General features: G+C 36.6%; 1 protein-coding gene and 1 long non-coding RNA gene across 5 annotated transcripts in view; one reads left to right on the top strand and one right to left on the bottom strand.

Moving 5' to 3' along the window:
• Positions 1-1417: 1417 nt before the first annotated feature.
• LOC141566156 (uncharacterized) lies at positions 1418-16052 on the bottom strand. The gene is made up of 3 exons (XR_012489243.1): positions 15914-16052; positions 12937-13028; positions 1418-3044 (listed from the first exon to the last, which is right to left on the bottom strand). It is a non-coding gene; the product is annotated as an uncharacterized LOC141566156 (long non-coding RNA).
• Positions 16009-16791, top strand: part of ANKRD6 (ankyrin repeat domain 6) — a 99555-nt gene continuing 98772 nt past the window's right edge. For 3 of the 4 annotated variants that reach the window (XM_074310300.1, XM_074310301.1, XM_074310298.1), the window contains exon 1: positions 16009-16147. In XM_074310300.1, the coding sequence (XP_074166401.1) occupies positions 16028-16147 (120 nt within the window). In that variant the 5' untranslated portion in view covers positions 16009-16027. The remainder of the gene's footprint in view (positions 16148-16791) is intronic. The other variant, XM_074310299.1, reaches the window with a different exon arrangement.

Genomic DNA, 16791 nt, shown 5'->3' with positions numbered 1-16791 from the left:
CCTATAAATGCTGCTCTTCATCCAATTACACAAGAATCACACACTTTGAGAATGTACATGAACATGGGAAAACACAGATTTTCCTTCTGTCCCTAGCCTGCAGAATAAGGGGTAAAGAAATAGGACAACAGTCTACCTGTTACTGTACAGAAGGTACTTGCCCTAACAACTTCAGCGATGAATGTCTGGAGTTCCAGAAAGCTCCCCGATGTCCTAGGATAAGAGAATAGTTTTATATAAATGTTATCTAAGTAGGACATATTCACCTTCATAAAAGGAGAAGGAAAAATTGGTATTACTGTTAAGGGCTTTTCACCAGTCGCATCTGTATTGAGTTGGTATCATATCTCTAAGACTCCTATGTGATATTTAACAATAATATGAGTGATCTCTGATCTCTTTTGTGGCAGTACTCTTTCCAGTGATCAAATTCTCAACTCTTTAATACCTTCTCATTCTGTGGAATTCTGCCAGCAAGAGCTCACCTCTGGGTAGCCTTCTTTTCAATCTTTTGACATTGAATATATACTAATAAAGTGCACAGGCTAGACAGCCAGTATCCTTTGGACTCTTTAAATGATGAGCCCATTTATCATTCATCTCTCTAGTGATACATTATGATACTTCTCTTCCATAATGCAACCTTTCATTCCCACCACAAATCTCTCTATTTTTTTTTTGTAACTTACAACTTTAGTACTTAAAAGATTGTGGGGGCAGCTAAGTGGTGCAGTGGATAGAGCACCAGTCCTGAAGTCAGGAGGACCTGAGTTCAAATGTAGCCTCAGACACTTAACACTTTCTAGCTGTGTGACCCTGGGCAAGCCACTTAATCCCAATTGCCTAAGCAAAAAAAAAAAAAAAAAAGGTGGGGGGGATTGTGAGGATTGTGATATTTGTTGCTTTGTAGCTATGTTACAGTGTTTTAGTATTTAACAGATGTATCTTTGTTTCAGGAAGAAGTTTGAGCTCATTAAAAGCACTGTACAACATGACACAATAGTCAATAACTATAGTTATTTGATAAATCTCCAAACTACAGTTTCTGGGTCAACAACTTACAATTTCACAAAAATTGCTAGATATACTGGAAAATAATATGTCAGAAACTCAGCATAGATCTATGTCTCACACCCCATACTAAAATAAGGTCAAAATGAATACATGATTTGGACCCATACGTGATACCATAAGCAAATTAGGAGAACGAGGGATAATTTACCTATCAGATCTTTGGAGAAGGGAGGAATTTATGACCAAAGAAGAACTAGAGGACATTATGAAATGTAAAAAAGATAACTTTGATTACACCAGATTAAAAAGGTTTTACATAACAATACCAACACAAACAAGGTTAAACATAGCTGGGAAAACACTTTTACAGCCAGTGTTTCTGATAAAGATCTCATTTCTAAAATATACAAAGTATTGTGTCAAATTTATAAGAATACAGGTCATTCCCCAGGATATGAACAGACAATTTTCAGATGATGAAATTTCAGTCATCTATAGTCATATAGAGAAGTGCAAATTTAAACAACATTGAGCTACCACCTCATACCTTTCAGATTGACTAAGATGAAAGGAAAAGCTAATAGTAAATGGAGGAAGAGGGATGAGGGAAAACTAGGACACTAATGCATTATTGATGGAATTGTGAAATGATCCAACCATTCTGGAGAGCAATTTGGAACTATGCTCAAAGGGCTATAGAACTGTGCATACTCTTTAACCCAGCAGTGTTACTATTGGGTCTGTATTCAAAGGAAATCATAAAGGAGGGAAAAGGACCTACATGTGCAAAAAAATTTATAGCTGTTCTTTTTGTGGTTGCAAAGAATTGGAAAATGAATAGGTGCCCATCAATTAAGGAATGGCTGAATAAGTTATGGTATATGAAAGTAATGGAATATTATTGTATAAAATGATGAACAAGCTGATTTTACAAAGACTTAGAAAGATTTATATGAATTGATGCTGAGTGAAACAAGCAGAACCATAACTAATTGTGCACAGTAAGAGCAAGATTGTGCAATGATCAATTATGAAAGACTTGGTTATTCTCAAACTTTGGATAGACAATGCCATCTACACCCAGAAAAAGAACTATAGAGATTGAGTGTAAATCAACACATACAAAGTTCATTTTTTTCCTCTCTCATTTTACCCTTTTGTTCTGATTTTTCCAACATAATCATAAAGAAATGTATTGCGATAGAATAGCAATTTCTGGATATAGTTTCCCTTATGTTGACACAAAATCTTCTATACACACACATACACACCCTGCATCTTCCTTGAGAGCCAACTTCTTTAGCTATTTCTCTCTGGTCTGAAACCTGATTGGCGCTATTTTCTCTGAAACATTGGCAAAGGGCCAATTAAAAAGGCCAAGTCATGAGGAATCCATAACTCCCAGACTTTGTGGGTGTTTACTGTACCTTGATGACATATCCAGATGGAGACGAGGGTTTTTTCCCAGAGGAGCCAAGCAGTGTTGTAGCCTTCTTGCAAATTTTTGCTAAATATTCTTTTTTTGTTAAATGTCCAGTGGCTTGTGAGTGACTCATTTCAGTTCAACATCCAATCTGAATTAAGGGGATGCTGGTTTTAGAGGTGCACCTGCAGCAACTGTTGATATTGCTGTTCAGTCATGTCTGACTTCGTGACCTTATTCATAGTCCTTTTGGCAAGGATACTGGAGTGGTTTGCCATCCTTCTCCAGCTCATTTTACAGATGAGAAACTGAGGCAGACAGAGTTATAATAACCTGCCCAAAGTCTCACAATTGAGGCTAAATTTGAACTTGGAAAGATGAGTCTTCATGATTCCAAGTGAAAAATTGTGCCCACTATGTCATCTAGCTTTTCACAACAATTGTACATGTGTTATATTTATCTAAGATGTACATACTAATGGGCAATTCAAATGCATGTCTGAACAATAATCATTCTTTATCCACTTGGCTATTACTGTGTGAATTGTTAAACTAGACATTTTTGAATGATTGTGGATCTCATTTAGGAGATTTGGCTTTCTTCTGGCTAAAAAGGAAATAATATTATTAGAACACACTCTTCACTAACAGAAATTGTTATTCAACAGATAAATATCAGTTCAACATTAATGATACAAGGCAGTATGTGATTAATTATTAAGCTACCATGGGTTAGATTTGTGTGGAAAGGCTTTATAGAGGGAGAGGAATTTGAAATGAGTCTCGAAATGTGAGTAGAATCTAAACAGGTAAGGAAAGAGTTGTAAACAGATGATGTATTCTGGGGGAGAGAGTGGACCAATTTTTTTTTAAATTTTGCGTTGTATATCAACTTGACATTGGTGTATGCAGCTTTGGCTTAAACCAGCCAGTGAAACAATCCCTGGCAGCCAAGCACTGTAAGAGGTAGGAAGCCAAAAAAGTTATAAATGATGAATCTAACACTGAATGTACTATGATGACAATGTCCTTGCTGGGTTCCCTGTTTCTAGCCTCTGAGAAAATCAAGAATCATCTCCTAGACTGTCACTTTGATCACTACTCAGAAGCTTGTATTGATTCCTCTTAATTGCTTTGAAGATCCAGTTACAACTCTTGATTTCAAACCTTAGAGCCATCTATTAACTAGTCCATGTTGATCTTTCTCTTCTTTTTCCTTCTGTAACTCTGACTTGTAAGTTTCTGTTCCAACTAAAAAGAGTTCACCATTCTCTCACAAAAAAAAAAAAAAACCTTTCCATGTTACCCACCTCAAAACATGGACATACTATCCTTTTAAACTCTTGATTTTAAAGCAAACACACAAATTCCATTCACTTGCAAGTGTAGAAAAGTGAAAGCAATGCTGGATTTGGAATTGGAAGACCTGGACATGAATCCTGATTTAGCCATTTCATATTTAACTTTAGGCAAATTACATTATCATATTACCTACCTCAGTTTCTTCAACTGTAAAATGAGGGGTCTGGATAAAGTCTTCCCTATGGACTTTATAAACTCTAAATCCATAATCCTAAATTCTATCTATTGTACCTCTGCAACATCTTTGGAGGATATCCTTTTTGGGGAACATTACCATTAAGTCTCCCACCATCTAATTAAGTCCTTTATTGCTAAGACTATTATTACAGCTGATTTTTAAAGCCCATAATCTGTTTTCAACTTACCCTTATAACCTTCTTTCCTGTTTATCCACTTTGCGTTCTAGCTAAACTAGACTAGCACTAACTAAACCCCAACTTTACCATACTGTCTTCTACCTCTGTACATTTGTACCCTCATCTGTACAATTTGATACTTCCTTATCTCACTATTTAGAATCCTTTTCTTTCTTAAAGTCTGAGCTCAGATATGAAGCCTTCCTTGATGTCTTCATGGTTAAAAGTGTTGTCTCCATTCTCATTGTCTTAGAGTACTTTGTATGAATGTCTCTTTTACCTACCACCACATCTTCCTTCGCATTATATTTATCTACATATATTTCTAAGCATATTCTATATTTTCATTTCTTTCCCAGTAGAACATGTTTAATGAAGGTAGGAGTCATTGAAAATGACTTTGAATATTATATTATCTACTGATAATAAAGAAAGATTTTAAATTAATTTAGTTCCTGCCCATTTGCAAGAAACTAAAGGGATTAGAATTTTGAAGTGATTTTTTTCTGGCTTTTACCCAGCTTTTTTTTTTTTAAATAAAAATGTCATCAAAGAGTCCTGTAATGCTGGCAAAATTTTCAGAATCTCAAATTTAGAGACAGCTTTCTGATTTCTATGGTTGTAAAAGGCCAACCAGAGCTATCTGTCCAAAGAAAGGAGAAGAAAAATAGCTAGGTGCATCTGTGGATAAAAACACTAGACCTGGGTTCACAAGAGGGTCAGAATTTAATTCCTACTTTAGAAGCCTACAAATTATGTGGCCTTTAATTTCCTCATTTGTAAAATAAGGATTATAATAGTAGCCACTTTTCAGTGCTATTGTGAATTTAAAATAAAGTACTATGTAAATGCTATTTATTTTTATCAATTGGCTTCAGATGAAATGTAATTCCTATATGAAAGATAGCTGGTACCTTAGAGATCCTCTTGTCCATCCTCTCTTCTAATTTTGCAGATAAGAAGCTAAAGTCCTCAGAGATTAAGTGAATTGTACACATTCATACAAGTAGTGACAGAACTGGGACTAGAATCCAGGTTTTCTAACTTTGGTTTTGAGGTTTTACATGAAGGATAGGTGGTATGATTATAAGGTGGCTGGATGGTACTGATAGAGAACTGAACCTGGAATCAGAAAGATCCAAGTTCAAATCTAACCTCGGATACTGACTAGCTTTGGAATTCTGGGTAAATCATTTGCCCTATTTCCCTCATTTTCATCATCTGTGAAAAGACCTGGAGAATCAAATGACAAATCACTTTAGTTTCTTTGCCAAGAAAACCCCAAACAGGATCACTAAGAATTGGACACAACTGAAAATGACTAGACAAAGTACGACAAAGCAAAATATGACTACACTCCTGGGATAAAGGGACAAGTTCTCAAAAGAAAAGAACATTCAATTAAGATTAGTGAAAGAGTGGATAGAGCACCAGCCCTGAAGTCAGAAGGATCTAAGTTCAAATCTGGCCTCAGACACTTAACACTTTCTAGCTGTGTGACCCTGGGGAAGTCACTTAACCCCAATTGCCTCAGCCCAAAAAAAAAAAAAAAATGGGAAAGGGAGAGCAAGGTGACCTGGTAAGAAAAAAAAAAGTCAAAATCCACTTAAGGTTGTAGTTATGTTTCCATTGGAAAAGTTACTCCACCAGTGGAACTCAGATTCCCTAATAACATCCAATGGGGTATTCCATCTTGCTTTCTGGTAAATAGCAAACAGATGATAGAATGAATATAATCTGAACTTAGTGCCTTAACCATATTTTACATTCAGTAAAACTAAAGTGAGTTGCTAGATTAAGGAAAATGGAGAGTACATAGTAGATCTTCAACAGGTTTTTTTTTTTAACTGATCAGGGTTGTCAATTTAATTTATGATTATATTATAGCTACTAATCATAGCTACTGATCTAGTGTTGGATGGTGGTGGTGGTGGTGGTGGTGATGCTGATTTGTTTTTGTTGTTGTTGTTGTTTTCAATCATTCTTAAAGAGGACCATGATATTAGGGAGGTGGTGTTATGAAATGTCAATTGGATTTAAATGTGATAGCACTGTGCAAACCAGCCTCACTTTCTCCTCCAGAGGCATCTGAGTCTAGTGGTCAGATCTATAGATCAGAAACAACTACAGCAGCCAGTGCCTGGAGTGTATTTCCTTTTCATCTTCATAGATTCTTTTTTCAAAGCTCAGTTCAAGAAGATATAGAAAGGGAACAAATAGATGGTACAGTAGATCAAGCACTGGTCTTGGAGTCAGAAACCTTGAGTTCAAATTCGATCTCAGATACTTGATACATGTTAGCTGTGTGATCCTGGGTAACTCAGCCCCAACTGACTTGCTCTCTCCACCTCCTCCTCCCCCCAAAAGATATAGAGCATTACAAAATATAATTTTGATTTTATAAAATTAAAAGGTTTTTTGCACAAACAAAATTAATGCAACCAAAAAAATAAAGAAAAGAGAAAACTGGAGGAAAAAATTTTGCAACAGGGATTTTTGATAAAGTTCTCATTTTTCAATTATATAAAGAACTGAATCAAATTTGCAAAAATAGAAGGCATTCTACAATTGATAAATGGTCAAAGAATATGAACAGGCATTTTGCAGACAAAGAAATCAAAGAAAGCTATATTCATATGAAAAAATGCTCTAAATCACTATTGATCAAAGAATTGCAATTTAAAACAGCTCTGAGTTACCACCTCACACCTATCAGAATGGCTAATATGACAGAAAAGGGAAATGTTAGATGTTGGAGGAGACATGAAAAAAATCAGACACTAATGTACTGTTGATGAAGTTATGAACTAATCCAGCCATTTTGGAGAGCATTTTGGAACTGTGTCCAAAGGGGTATAAAACTATTCACACCTACATACCATTTGATCCAGCAATACCAGTATTAAGTCCATGTGCCAAAGACAACCAAAAGAAAGGGAAAAGACCTACAAAAATATTTATTTCAGCTCTTTTTCTGGTGGCTAGGAATTGGAAATCAAAGTGGTGCCCAACAATTGGTGAATGACTAAACAAGCTATAGGATGTGATTGTAATGGAATATTATTATGCTATAAGAAAGGACAAGCAGGATGGTTTCAGAAAAACCTGGAAAGACTTACATGAACTGATCAAGTAAATAGAAATAGGAGAACATTGTACACAATAACAGCAATATTGTTCGATGAAGAACAGTGAGTGACTTAATTATCCTCAGCAATACAATGATCCAAGGTAATTCCAAAGGACTAATGATGAAGCATACCATCCACCTCCCATGAAATAACTGATATTGATTGAATACAGACTAAAGCATACTATTTTCTACTCTTTTTTCATTGTTAATGACTAATATGAAAATGTTTTACATAACTGCATTATATAACCTATATCTGATTGTTTACCATCTTAGGGAGAGGAGATGGAAGGAAAAATTGGAACTCAAAACTTTAAATAAAATATTTTTAATTAAAAGTAAAAAGTTCAGTTCAATTGTCTCCTTCACCTGTGTGTAGTCTCTTCTGTTCCCATCCTCCCCTAATCTCCAAAAGAGTACCCTCCACCTAGAAATTAACTGCTATGTAACACATTTTCTTTTTTGCATGTGGTTTCTCACCCAGTATAATGAAATCTCCTTGAGGTTAGGAACTATATAGTTTTTCTGCTTGGTATCTCTGGTGCCTTTCACAGAAGCTGGTAATTCAGTAAACATCTGTCAGACTGAACTAAATTGATTTGAATTGAATTAGAAGAAAAAGTGGGGAGAATTTATTTAAACTGAGCTATCTATCCTGTTGCTTCTTATGATTTTTTTTATCTGAAAAAAAATTAGTTTTCTGATGCTTTAGTCTTAGCAAATTAAAGCCTCAGTGCAGACCTTGAGTACTAGTATCAGTGAAATTAGTTTTATTTAACATTTTAAAAGACTGAATAGCAGTAATGCTATTTCCTATCCCAGTCCTCTTATAAGCCCCTTCAGCCCATCTCTGAATAGAAATCATCTAGAGAAAATTTTCTAGAGGCAAACTGGATTACAAATATCTGCGAAGTGCTGCATGGCTGAGTGCTGTCTGCCTGCGTTGGTGCAGTCACTTTGTTGTTAACTCCCAGCTGTGGAGGGTGGAGTTTCTGTGTATCTGTTGCGTGGATAAGCAGTCGTAGGTTTTTTTCCTCCAAAGTGTTTTCAAGAGGGCGATTCAGTATAGTTTTGACTCTCTTGTTCTCTCTGTCTCTGTCTCTCTCTGTCTCTGTGTGTGTGTGTGTCTCTCTCTCTGTCTCTGTGTGTGTGTGTCTCTCTGTCTCTCTGTCTCTCTCTCTCTGTCTCTCTGTCTCTCTCTCTCTGTCTCTCTCTCTCTCTGTCTCTCTCTGTCTCTCTCTCTCTCTCTGTCTCTCTCTGTCTCTCTCTCTCTCTCTCTCTCTCTCTCTCTCTCTCTCTCTCTCTCTCTCTTTCCTCTCTCCCTCTCCCTCGACTCTGTCACACACCTCTTCATCACCATAAATTAGCAGCAGAGGAAATGAAAACTTGGTCTCTTAGTCAGCTGGGCTTCCTTCAAGTGCATCATGCTGAATTTTGAATTCATTTAGCTAAGGAAAAAGAATGTTACAGGTCTTGTGTGACGAGTGCTGGAGAACCAGTGCAGCTCAACAAATGTCAAGAGATCTCAGACTTCAGAAGATGTGGAGAGCGCACTAGTAACTACAAAACATCTCAAGGCTAATGGAGGTCTTAATGTGTTTTAGATATACTAGCAAAAGAGACTAAATGTGGGGTGGGAAACAAGCAGCAAGCACTCCAAAAAAATCGCCCTAGACCCACCGAGCATGACAGTCTGCGGAGGGCAATGATTACTCCAGGAAAGAATTTACTGCAGTAATCAGGGAAGAACGAACAAGATGTAGAGAGGGGGACAAGAACTCCCAGAAAGTAAGTATAATCCATCTTTACTCTGAGCTTGTAGCAGCAGGTGGAAAAAACCATAGTTTTTGTTAACTGGTAATGTGTACCTAACCATCTTTTTACTAGATAGTGAATTTGTAATTGTAGCATGCATGTCTGAAAAGTATTTTTTTTGCAGGTCTTTTCTGAAACATTTTTCAAGAGATTACATATCTCTGTTTCTAGATATTGAATCCTCAGAGAGACTACTAGGCTGCAAAACTCTCAGGAGACAAAGACAGTCTCACAGACTTATGGCTGTTCATTTAAAGAGAAAGCAGATCACATTGCTGTTGGTTAGAACTAGGTGACCCTCTGTGCATAAGTAACATAACTAGGGAGGGCAACACAAAAGTGAATGCTAATTAAGTAACAATGATAATGAGTAGGTGAGTGGGAGGAAAAGAGGACAATATTTATTATAGTGGAAGAAAGATGCAAATTTTTTCAAGTCTTCTACCTAATTTCCCCTGGGAAGTGCTGCACATGTATGCATGTTATTGCCTAATGAACTGGCAGCATGTTCACATTTAAGGTTTCACTCCCAAACCCTATAAAGTGAGCAACATGTTGAAAAGTGACTTTGGCAAAAGAAATTACTGGTAAGTAAGGATTGATTTTTTTTTAATTTTGATGATAATTATATTTTCACCAAGACATGCTATGCACATAATAGGCAGCTAATAAATATCAATAAATACCTAAAATTTAAAGAAAGAATTAGCTATGATATATCAGAAGGCAGTGAAGGGAATGCACCAATGTTAGGGAGAAATAGCTAAATTCTGTCCAGTCTGTTATACTACCATTTTCCCCTTCATATTTCCTCTTCCTTTGCTATTTATTCTCCTCTCTGCTTTATTCACAATTATTTCAAAAGGGGAAAGAATTGGGGCAAAGTTTAACTGTAGCTTTGAATGACACAATTTTTTTCATCCTTTACCTCTAGCATTATCAGTGAAGTATGGAATGTTTCAACATAAAATCAGACTCTCCTCTACCTGAGTTCACAAATTGCTATAATATTTCTTTCCCTTTCTCCCCATTCCTCCACAGTTGGGAAACTTCAAGTTAGGAGCCAAGAATATTATGAAAAAAAGTTGAGAACTGCTGTTTTACAGGGTAAGCAGGAAAACATTCTAGCATGCTGAAGAGAGATACTCATAGCACTAACTTGTGGTACTATTATTTCAGTCCCACATGAAACTGTGGACTTAGAAATCAGTGGGTCAAAAGTAGTAGAATTAAAAAGTGCATTTTCATTATATTCTTATAAACTCATTTGTTGAGTGACAGTTCATCCTTAGAATGAAATGATTGAATCTAAACCTGTATAGCACTTAGATCCCTTACTGTAAAAGTGGTTAGGTTGGATGATCACAAAATCATAAAAATAAGTATTTATTAATCTTTCCACTGAAGGTTCAAGAGTTTGATGATCACAAAATTTATAAAAACAAGTATTTATTAGTATTCTTCAGTGCATAGTTCTTTCTATTCATCACACATTTTGTTAATCTCTGGGGGAATTTTAAAAAATGGTCAAAACAAAACAAAACATAGCCCTTGCCATTCTAATGTGGGAGATGACATGAAAAGAACTATGTACATATAAGATATATACCGTGTAAATGGGAAGTAATGTCACAGAGAATGCACTGGCAGTAATAGAGAGGGAGAGATATTGGGAAAGGCCTCTTAGAGAAAGTAAGATTTCAGCCCACTTTTGAAGGATGCAAGGAGACCAAGAAAGATTTTCCAGACATGGAGGAGTGGAATGGAAGGAAGTAGTCATAAAGGAAGTCATAGCTAGTCATTTAGGAAAGTGGTGTCAAAGCCAAACAAAAACATATCCCTGCAGGCTACATATTGGCTTAAAAATCCACAAATTAGGGGCAGCTAGATGGTACAGTGGAGAGAGCACCATCTTTAGAGTCTGGAGGATCCTAATTCAAATCCAGCCTTAGATATTTAACACTTATTAGCTGTGTGACGCCGGGCAAGTCACTTAATCTCAATTGCCTTGAAGAGGGAGGGAGGGAAGAAAGGAAGGAAGGAAGGAAGGAGAGAGGAAAAACCGCAAGTTAAAATTATGTTGCACTATATTTTTATTTATTTTGGTAAACATTTCCCAATTCCATTTTCATCTGAGTCTCTTGGGAGTTTGTTGTGTGCCCTGAATTTGACACCTGTGATTGAGATCATTCCCCTTTTTTGTACATAAAGATACTTGAGACTGCGTTAAAGTGGTTAGACTTTTTAATGGAGTTGTGATTTCAGCTATATGGAAGGACCTCCTGAAGCACTCAAGCTAGGAAACAAGATCAACATCTGACTTGCAAATTTTTGAAAGTTTTGAAGAGCTGCCTAGGATACTTGTCTGGAATGATACAATCAGTCCATGTCTGATGGAGAACTCAAACTCTTTTTTTCTTGCTTGAGGCCAGCTCTCCTTCTACCATGCTACTGTTGCCTCTGACTCAAAAGTCACACAGCTGGTAAATAGCTAAGCCAGGATTCAAACCTTGGTTCTTGAAAACCTGCGCTCTTTCCAGTAAGACGGATCTAGATATCCAGAATTCAAGTCCTGAGTTTGCCACCAACTCTGCAAAGGGTGTGAAATTCTGTTTGCACTGTGACTCAGGCTGTTACCTTGGTGGCATAGTTTTTGGCTCAATAAGATTGAGCTTTTGATTAGGGAGTTTTAAAGTGGTTTTAAAGCTCAGAACAATAAATAGTACTTATATTTTTGCTTTTAACGTGTCTGGCAATTGTTCCTCTTGTCACTTACAAAAATAATAGTGATGTGGCTTGTTCCAGCAAGGGACAGTGTTGAGAGATTATTTATCTTTTTCTTTGTAAAGCCTCTATTAGAAAAAAATGAGACTATATAGGGAATTTGGAATCATACCTGTAAATATAGTTATGTCTTAATCTTAGTGTTTGACAGAGCTGTCTAACTTCTGCTGGACTGAATTGAGTGTCTCTTTTTCTTTGTTCAACCATTCCATATATTTCAGATGATGACTAGGTACCACTCTGTTGCTAGGTGTGACTGCTTAACTGTTTGAATGGACTCTTGAAACCCCATAAACCAGGTGAAAATTGGTCCTCCTAAGAGATAAACATGCTGGACTGGCTTTTCAGCTGTGGTTACAGTATTTGTACAGATTGGTTCATGATATTATTTCAAAGAAGAGACTAATGATAGCTTTGTATATTTATCTCAGTAATAAGTTAGAATTTATTTAATGTTTTAAGGATTAAAAACCTTTCACATCTACTCCAGGATATCTCATTATAACAACCCTGCAAGCTGTGTACTATTATTATCCCTGTTTTGTAGATGTGGAAACTAAGGCAAGTAAAAGTTAAGTCATTTGCCCAGAGTCATACAGTTAGTGCCTAAAACAGATGGCATTTTAATTTAGGTCTTCCTTAACCCAATTCCAGCTCTTTATCTTTCTAGGTCGTGTTAAATACATATGGTTACCAAGTATTCAAATGAAAGATAAAGATTTTAGGGCTATAGAGATCACTTATGGGACTGCGGCTATCCATCTTTGCATTATTTCTAACCATTTGAGCCCAGTATAGGTTTTCTTAATCCCTGATGTAATCATATAGCCTAAATAGAGACTTAAATGTACTTAGTCTGGATGTTCTTCAAGTTGATGGAATGTAAGTAAGAGTAGTGGCTTCATATATTTGGAAATTGAGAAAGTATTCTAGGGATTGTAGAAAAAAATGGAGTAGGAAAAAATGTTGTTCATTGCTTTATATTAGAACCATCTCTAGCTAGGTTGCTCTCCAACTACCCAGAATCGCAATAGATGACTGTTACTTACAGACTCTCAAAATCTTCTTTTAATCAGATGGATTTATTGAGGTTTCTTTCTCCCTTTCTCCTTTTGTTTGATAACCTTCACTGTATTTTGGGCTACAGATAAAACAGAAGAATAAGAAAACCTGAATTATTTAACAAATGAAGAAACAGTTATACTTTGAAATTGGCTACATATTGATTGATTGAAATGCATGGTTGTTGGAAATAACCAAAGAGCAAAAGACAGACAAATCTCTCTAAATTAAAATGTGGAATGAAAACTCCCCCATTGGAATGTGTGCTTGAAAGCCAAGGCTGGGTTTTGTTTGTTTTTATTTAGATTTGGTTTTTTTGTTGTTTTGTCTCTCTTAGTATCTCAATCTAATGCTTAATGCAGTATTTAGCACCGAGTATACACTTGTTGAGTTCATCAGTGTTGAAGAGTTATGTGTTTAGAGACACATCATTTTTCCTTTGAGCTAGTCTTTTACCTACATGCTTCTTAAATTTCTTTTGAAAGACAAAGAAACCATAACTGCTCGACAATCACAGCAATGATGGATTGGTCCTTTGAGTATTCTTTTCTCCGACACTGCCACCCCTTTCCTAAAGGAGAAAATTAATCCACTTAAGTGATCTGATGAAACAATTAATTTTTAGATGCTTTATTATAATTATGGCTCAGGGCTGCTTCCAGTAGGAATTGCTGCATTTAAACCCCAGGATAGCAAGTGCTAGATTGGGGACTCTGAAATTTGCATCAATTTTCATCTAGCATTCTGAGATATGTAAGGTTGGTGAGGTGGGAAATGAGGCATCTAAACATGAGCCTATGAGTTTGTTTTACTGGTTATAATATTGATCTTGAAAGAGCTGAGTTAAAATACAAAAGCAAAACTGATTTGATTCTTAGTGGTAAAATCCTGTTTATTTTGGTAGGCTTGGGGAAAGGGGAGCTAAAGCATATTGATTGTAACTGCCCAGAAATAGGTTTTCTTTCTCAATACCCAGCAGGTGGTTTAAAATAAGATTTTTTTTCTTTCCCTTGTTAGCTGGTAAAGTAACGTTACCACGCATATTTTATTTGCCTAAAAAGAAATTCCATTTTGGCAGTAAGATGGTCTTCAAATTCTTTTCAGGATGATCTTGTGGTAAAATTTATTAAAGAAAAATGTCTAGCTCTGGGTTTCCTACAACATTGTTGTAGGAGCTTACTCTGCATTACTCTATTTGCATTTTACTCAGTCATGGAGAGTAAAGATGAAAGGACAGAAATGACTGTTGTCCTCAGAGGAAGAATCCAGACATTTTTAGGTTAACATGGTGTAGAGTCTGGTAAGTATATGATACACAAAAGAGAGAGTATGATGAGCTTTGTGATAATACACCCATAACACACAGACAATTCTGCCCTATATAATAAGCTGGAAGATATTCATGGCAAAAAATAAGTGGAATCTAAGCCAGGTAACAGATTTGTGTCTGGGCAGTCAAAAATAGAAATGTCTGGTAATAAATCCTGTAGCCATAGGCTCATCCATGCCTACTATTTGCAGGGAACCAAGCTAAGTAGTGGAGATTCAAATCCAAAAGTGAGACAGTGCTGTTCTCAGCTTACATTTTACAGGGAATACCAGATATTCACAGAGAAGTAAATTCAGGATATATACTCTCAATATGCATGGGTGAGGTTGGGCAGTCACCAACAATTGGGGAAATCACGAATAGCCTTGAAAGAGGTGACATTTGAAATGAGCCTTTGAATTTAGTTGTTGTTCCCAGAGACAAAGGTGGGGATAGAGCTTTCCTAGCATAAAGAGACATTCTCTTTAAAGACAAGGGAAACTGGAGGTTAGAATGCAGTGTGTTAGAGAAAGCAAAGCACTCTAGTTAGATTTTCTCTCTCTCTCTCTCTCTCTCTCTCTCTCTCTCTCTCTCTCTCTCTCTCTCTCTCTCTCTCGTATAATATGATAGCTAGGTGGCACAATGGATACAGTGCTGAGTTCAAATATGGCCTCAGACACTTAGTAGCTGTGCGACCTGGATAAGTCACATAATCTTGTTTGCCTCAGTTTCCTTATCTGTCAAATGAGCTGGAGAAGGAATTGGCAAAGCACTCATCTTTACCCCTCCCCCAAAAGAAAAATCCAAATGGAGTCATGAGGAGTTAAGACAAGACTGAAACAAATGAACAATAGTAATATTAGAGTGAATTCCCTAGAATAGCATAGAATCAGCCTGAAAAGACAGATTAGAGTCAGATTATAGAGGGCTTTAAATGCCAAACAGAGGATTTTATAATTTAACTTAAAAGTACTGAGGAGCCATTGAAGTTTTTTTGAGCAGAGAAGTGACATTGCTAGACCTGGGATTTAGGAACATCAGTTTGACAGATCTATAAAGGACCCATTGGAAAGGGAAGAGACTATGTAAAGGAAGACCATGAGATGAGGTTATTGAAAATTGTCTAGATGAATGTTGATAAGGACCTGAATTGTAGCATCAAAGATTTAGAACTGGGAAAAGTCTCAGGAATCATCTGAACTAATGCCCTTATTTTACAGATGAAGAAATCAAGACTCAGAAAGGTTAAGTGTGACCCGCTCAGGATTGCACAGGGAGTGAATAGGAGAACTGGGATTGAATCCAAAGTCCTCTAATCTTACATGCAATGCTTTTTTATGCTATACAATGAAGGATGTCTACTGTTGGAGAATGTTTATGAAAGAGGAAAGAAAAGAAAAGAGATTGTTCATTTTCAGGACACCCATGCTGAAAATTCCATCATTTTCATTTGCTTCAGCCCCACTAGTTTGTACATCCTGTCCCAATCATTTATTACTTTCCTGGTTACTCAGTCCTCACCAAATAGCAGTTGGGAAGTATCCTCTCCTAAGAGATAGAAAGTGGTAGGAACCAGGATACGGGGCGAATGACACTGAGGGCCATCTTGTTTTCTAACCCACAGGTCCTGAAGATGGCATAATCATAAAACTCACCTTCCAGTGAGGTTGGAAACACCTCTGTCTGTGGGGGCAGCCTGGGTCGCAGGCTTTGTTTGGAACTGACGGAACTTGTCCACCACTTGCCCGAAAACCTTTCTCTCCTAATTCATGAGCCAGCAGGATGTGGTCGCTGTGCTTTCAGAACGCCTTCTCATAGCTGCGTACAAAGGCCAAGCGGATAATGTGGTGCAGCTTATCAACAAGGGTGCCAAGGTAGCCGTTACCAAGGTAACAAGAGGAAAAACTCTTTAGAAATTCCCTGGGAATTAGCCTACCTCTTAACCATTGTCTGTAAGACTGTTCTTTTTGGTTCCCAGCTTTAAAAAAGCTGCTGCTGCTGCTTCTTTTTTTGTTTTTGGTGGGGGAAGGGAAGGGATTCCAAGTCTTTTTATTTTCTGTCTTTCATATTAAGCAACTTGTAATTAACATTTGACAGACATTTAAAAAATCACATGAATTTTTAAAATCAGCATGAATTTCTCCCTCTGTTCGTTTTACAAGACAACAGTATTTGACTAGAGAACATTGAACACAAAAGTATATAGTGTTAAAAACCCATGTGACAACCAACTTTAAAATGTGTTATCACCTTGGAGGGCTTTGCCTACCCCCTACCTGGGTAAAATAGTAATTGTAGGAGATTTGCAGAGATCTGATTTTATTAGAGTTCATTCTAAATTAAGAGGGTGGGTGTGTGTGTGTGTGTGTGTGTGTGTGTGTGTGTGTGTGATAGACCCTTTTGGCAGTCTTTTGAAGCTTGTGAACTTCTTCTAGGGCATGGTTTTAAATGCATAAAAGAAAATACATAGAATTACAAATGAAATAAATTATATTGAAATATATATACATATATATATATATTTTTTTTAATT

Source organism: Sminthopsis crassicaudata, chromosome 4 (genome assembly GCF_048593235.1).
Source record: "Sminthopsis crassicaudata isolate SCR6 chromosome 4, ASM4859323v1, whole genome shotgun sequence".
In the NCBI taxonomy this organism is placed as follows: Eukaryota; Metazoa; Chordata; class Mammalia; order Dasyuromorphia; family Dasyuridae; genus Sminthopsis; species Sminthopsis crassicaudata.
Note: the sequence above shows the minus strand (reverse complement) of the source record. Positions and strands in the feature narration are given on the sequence as shown.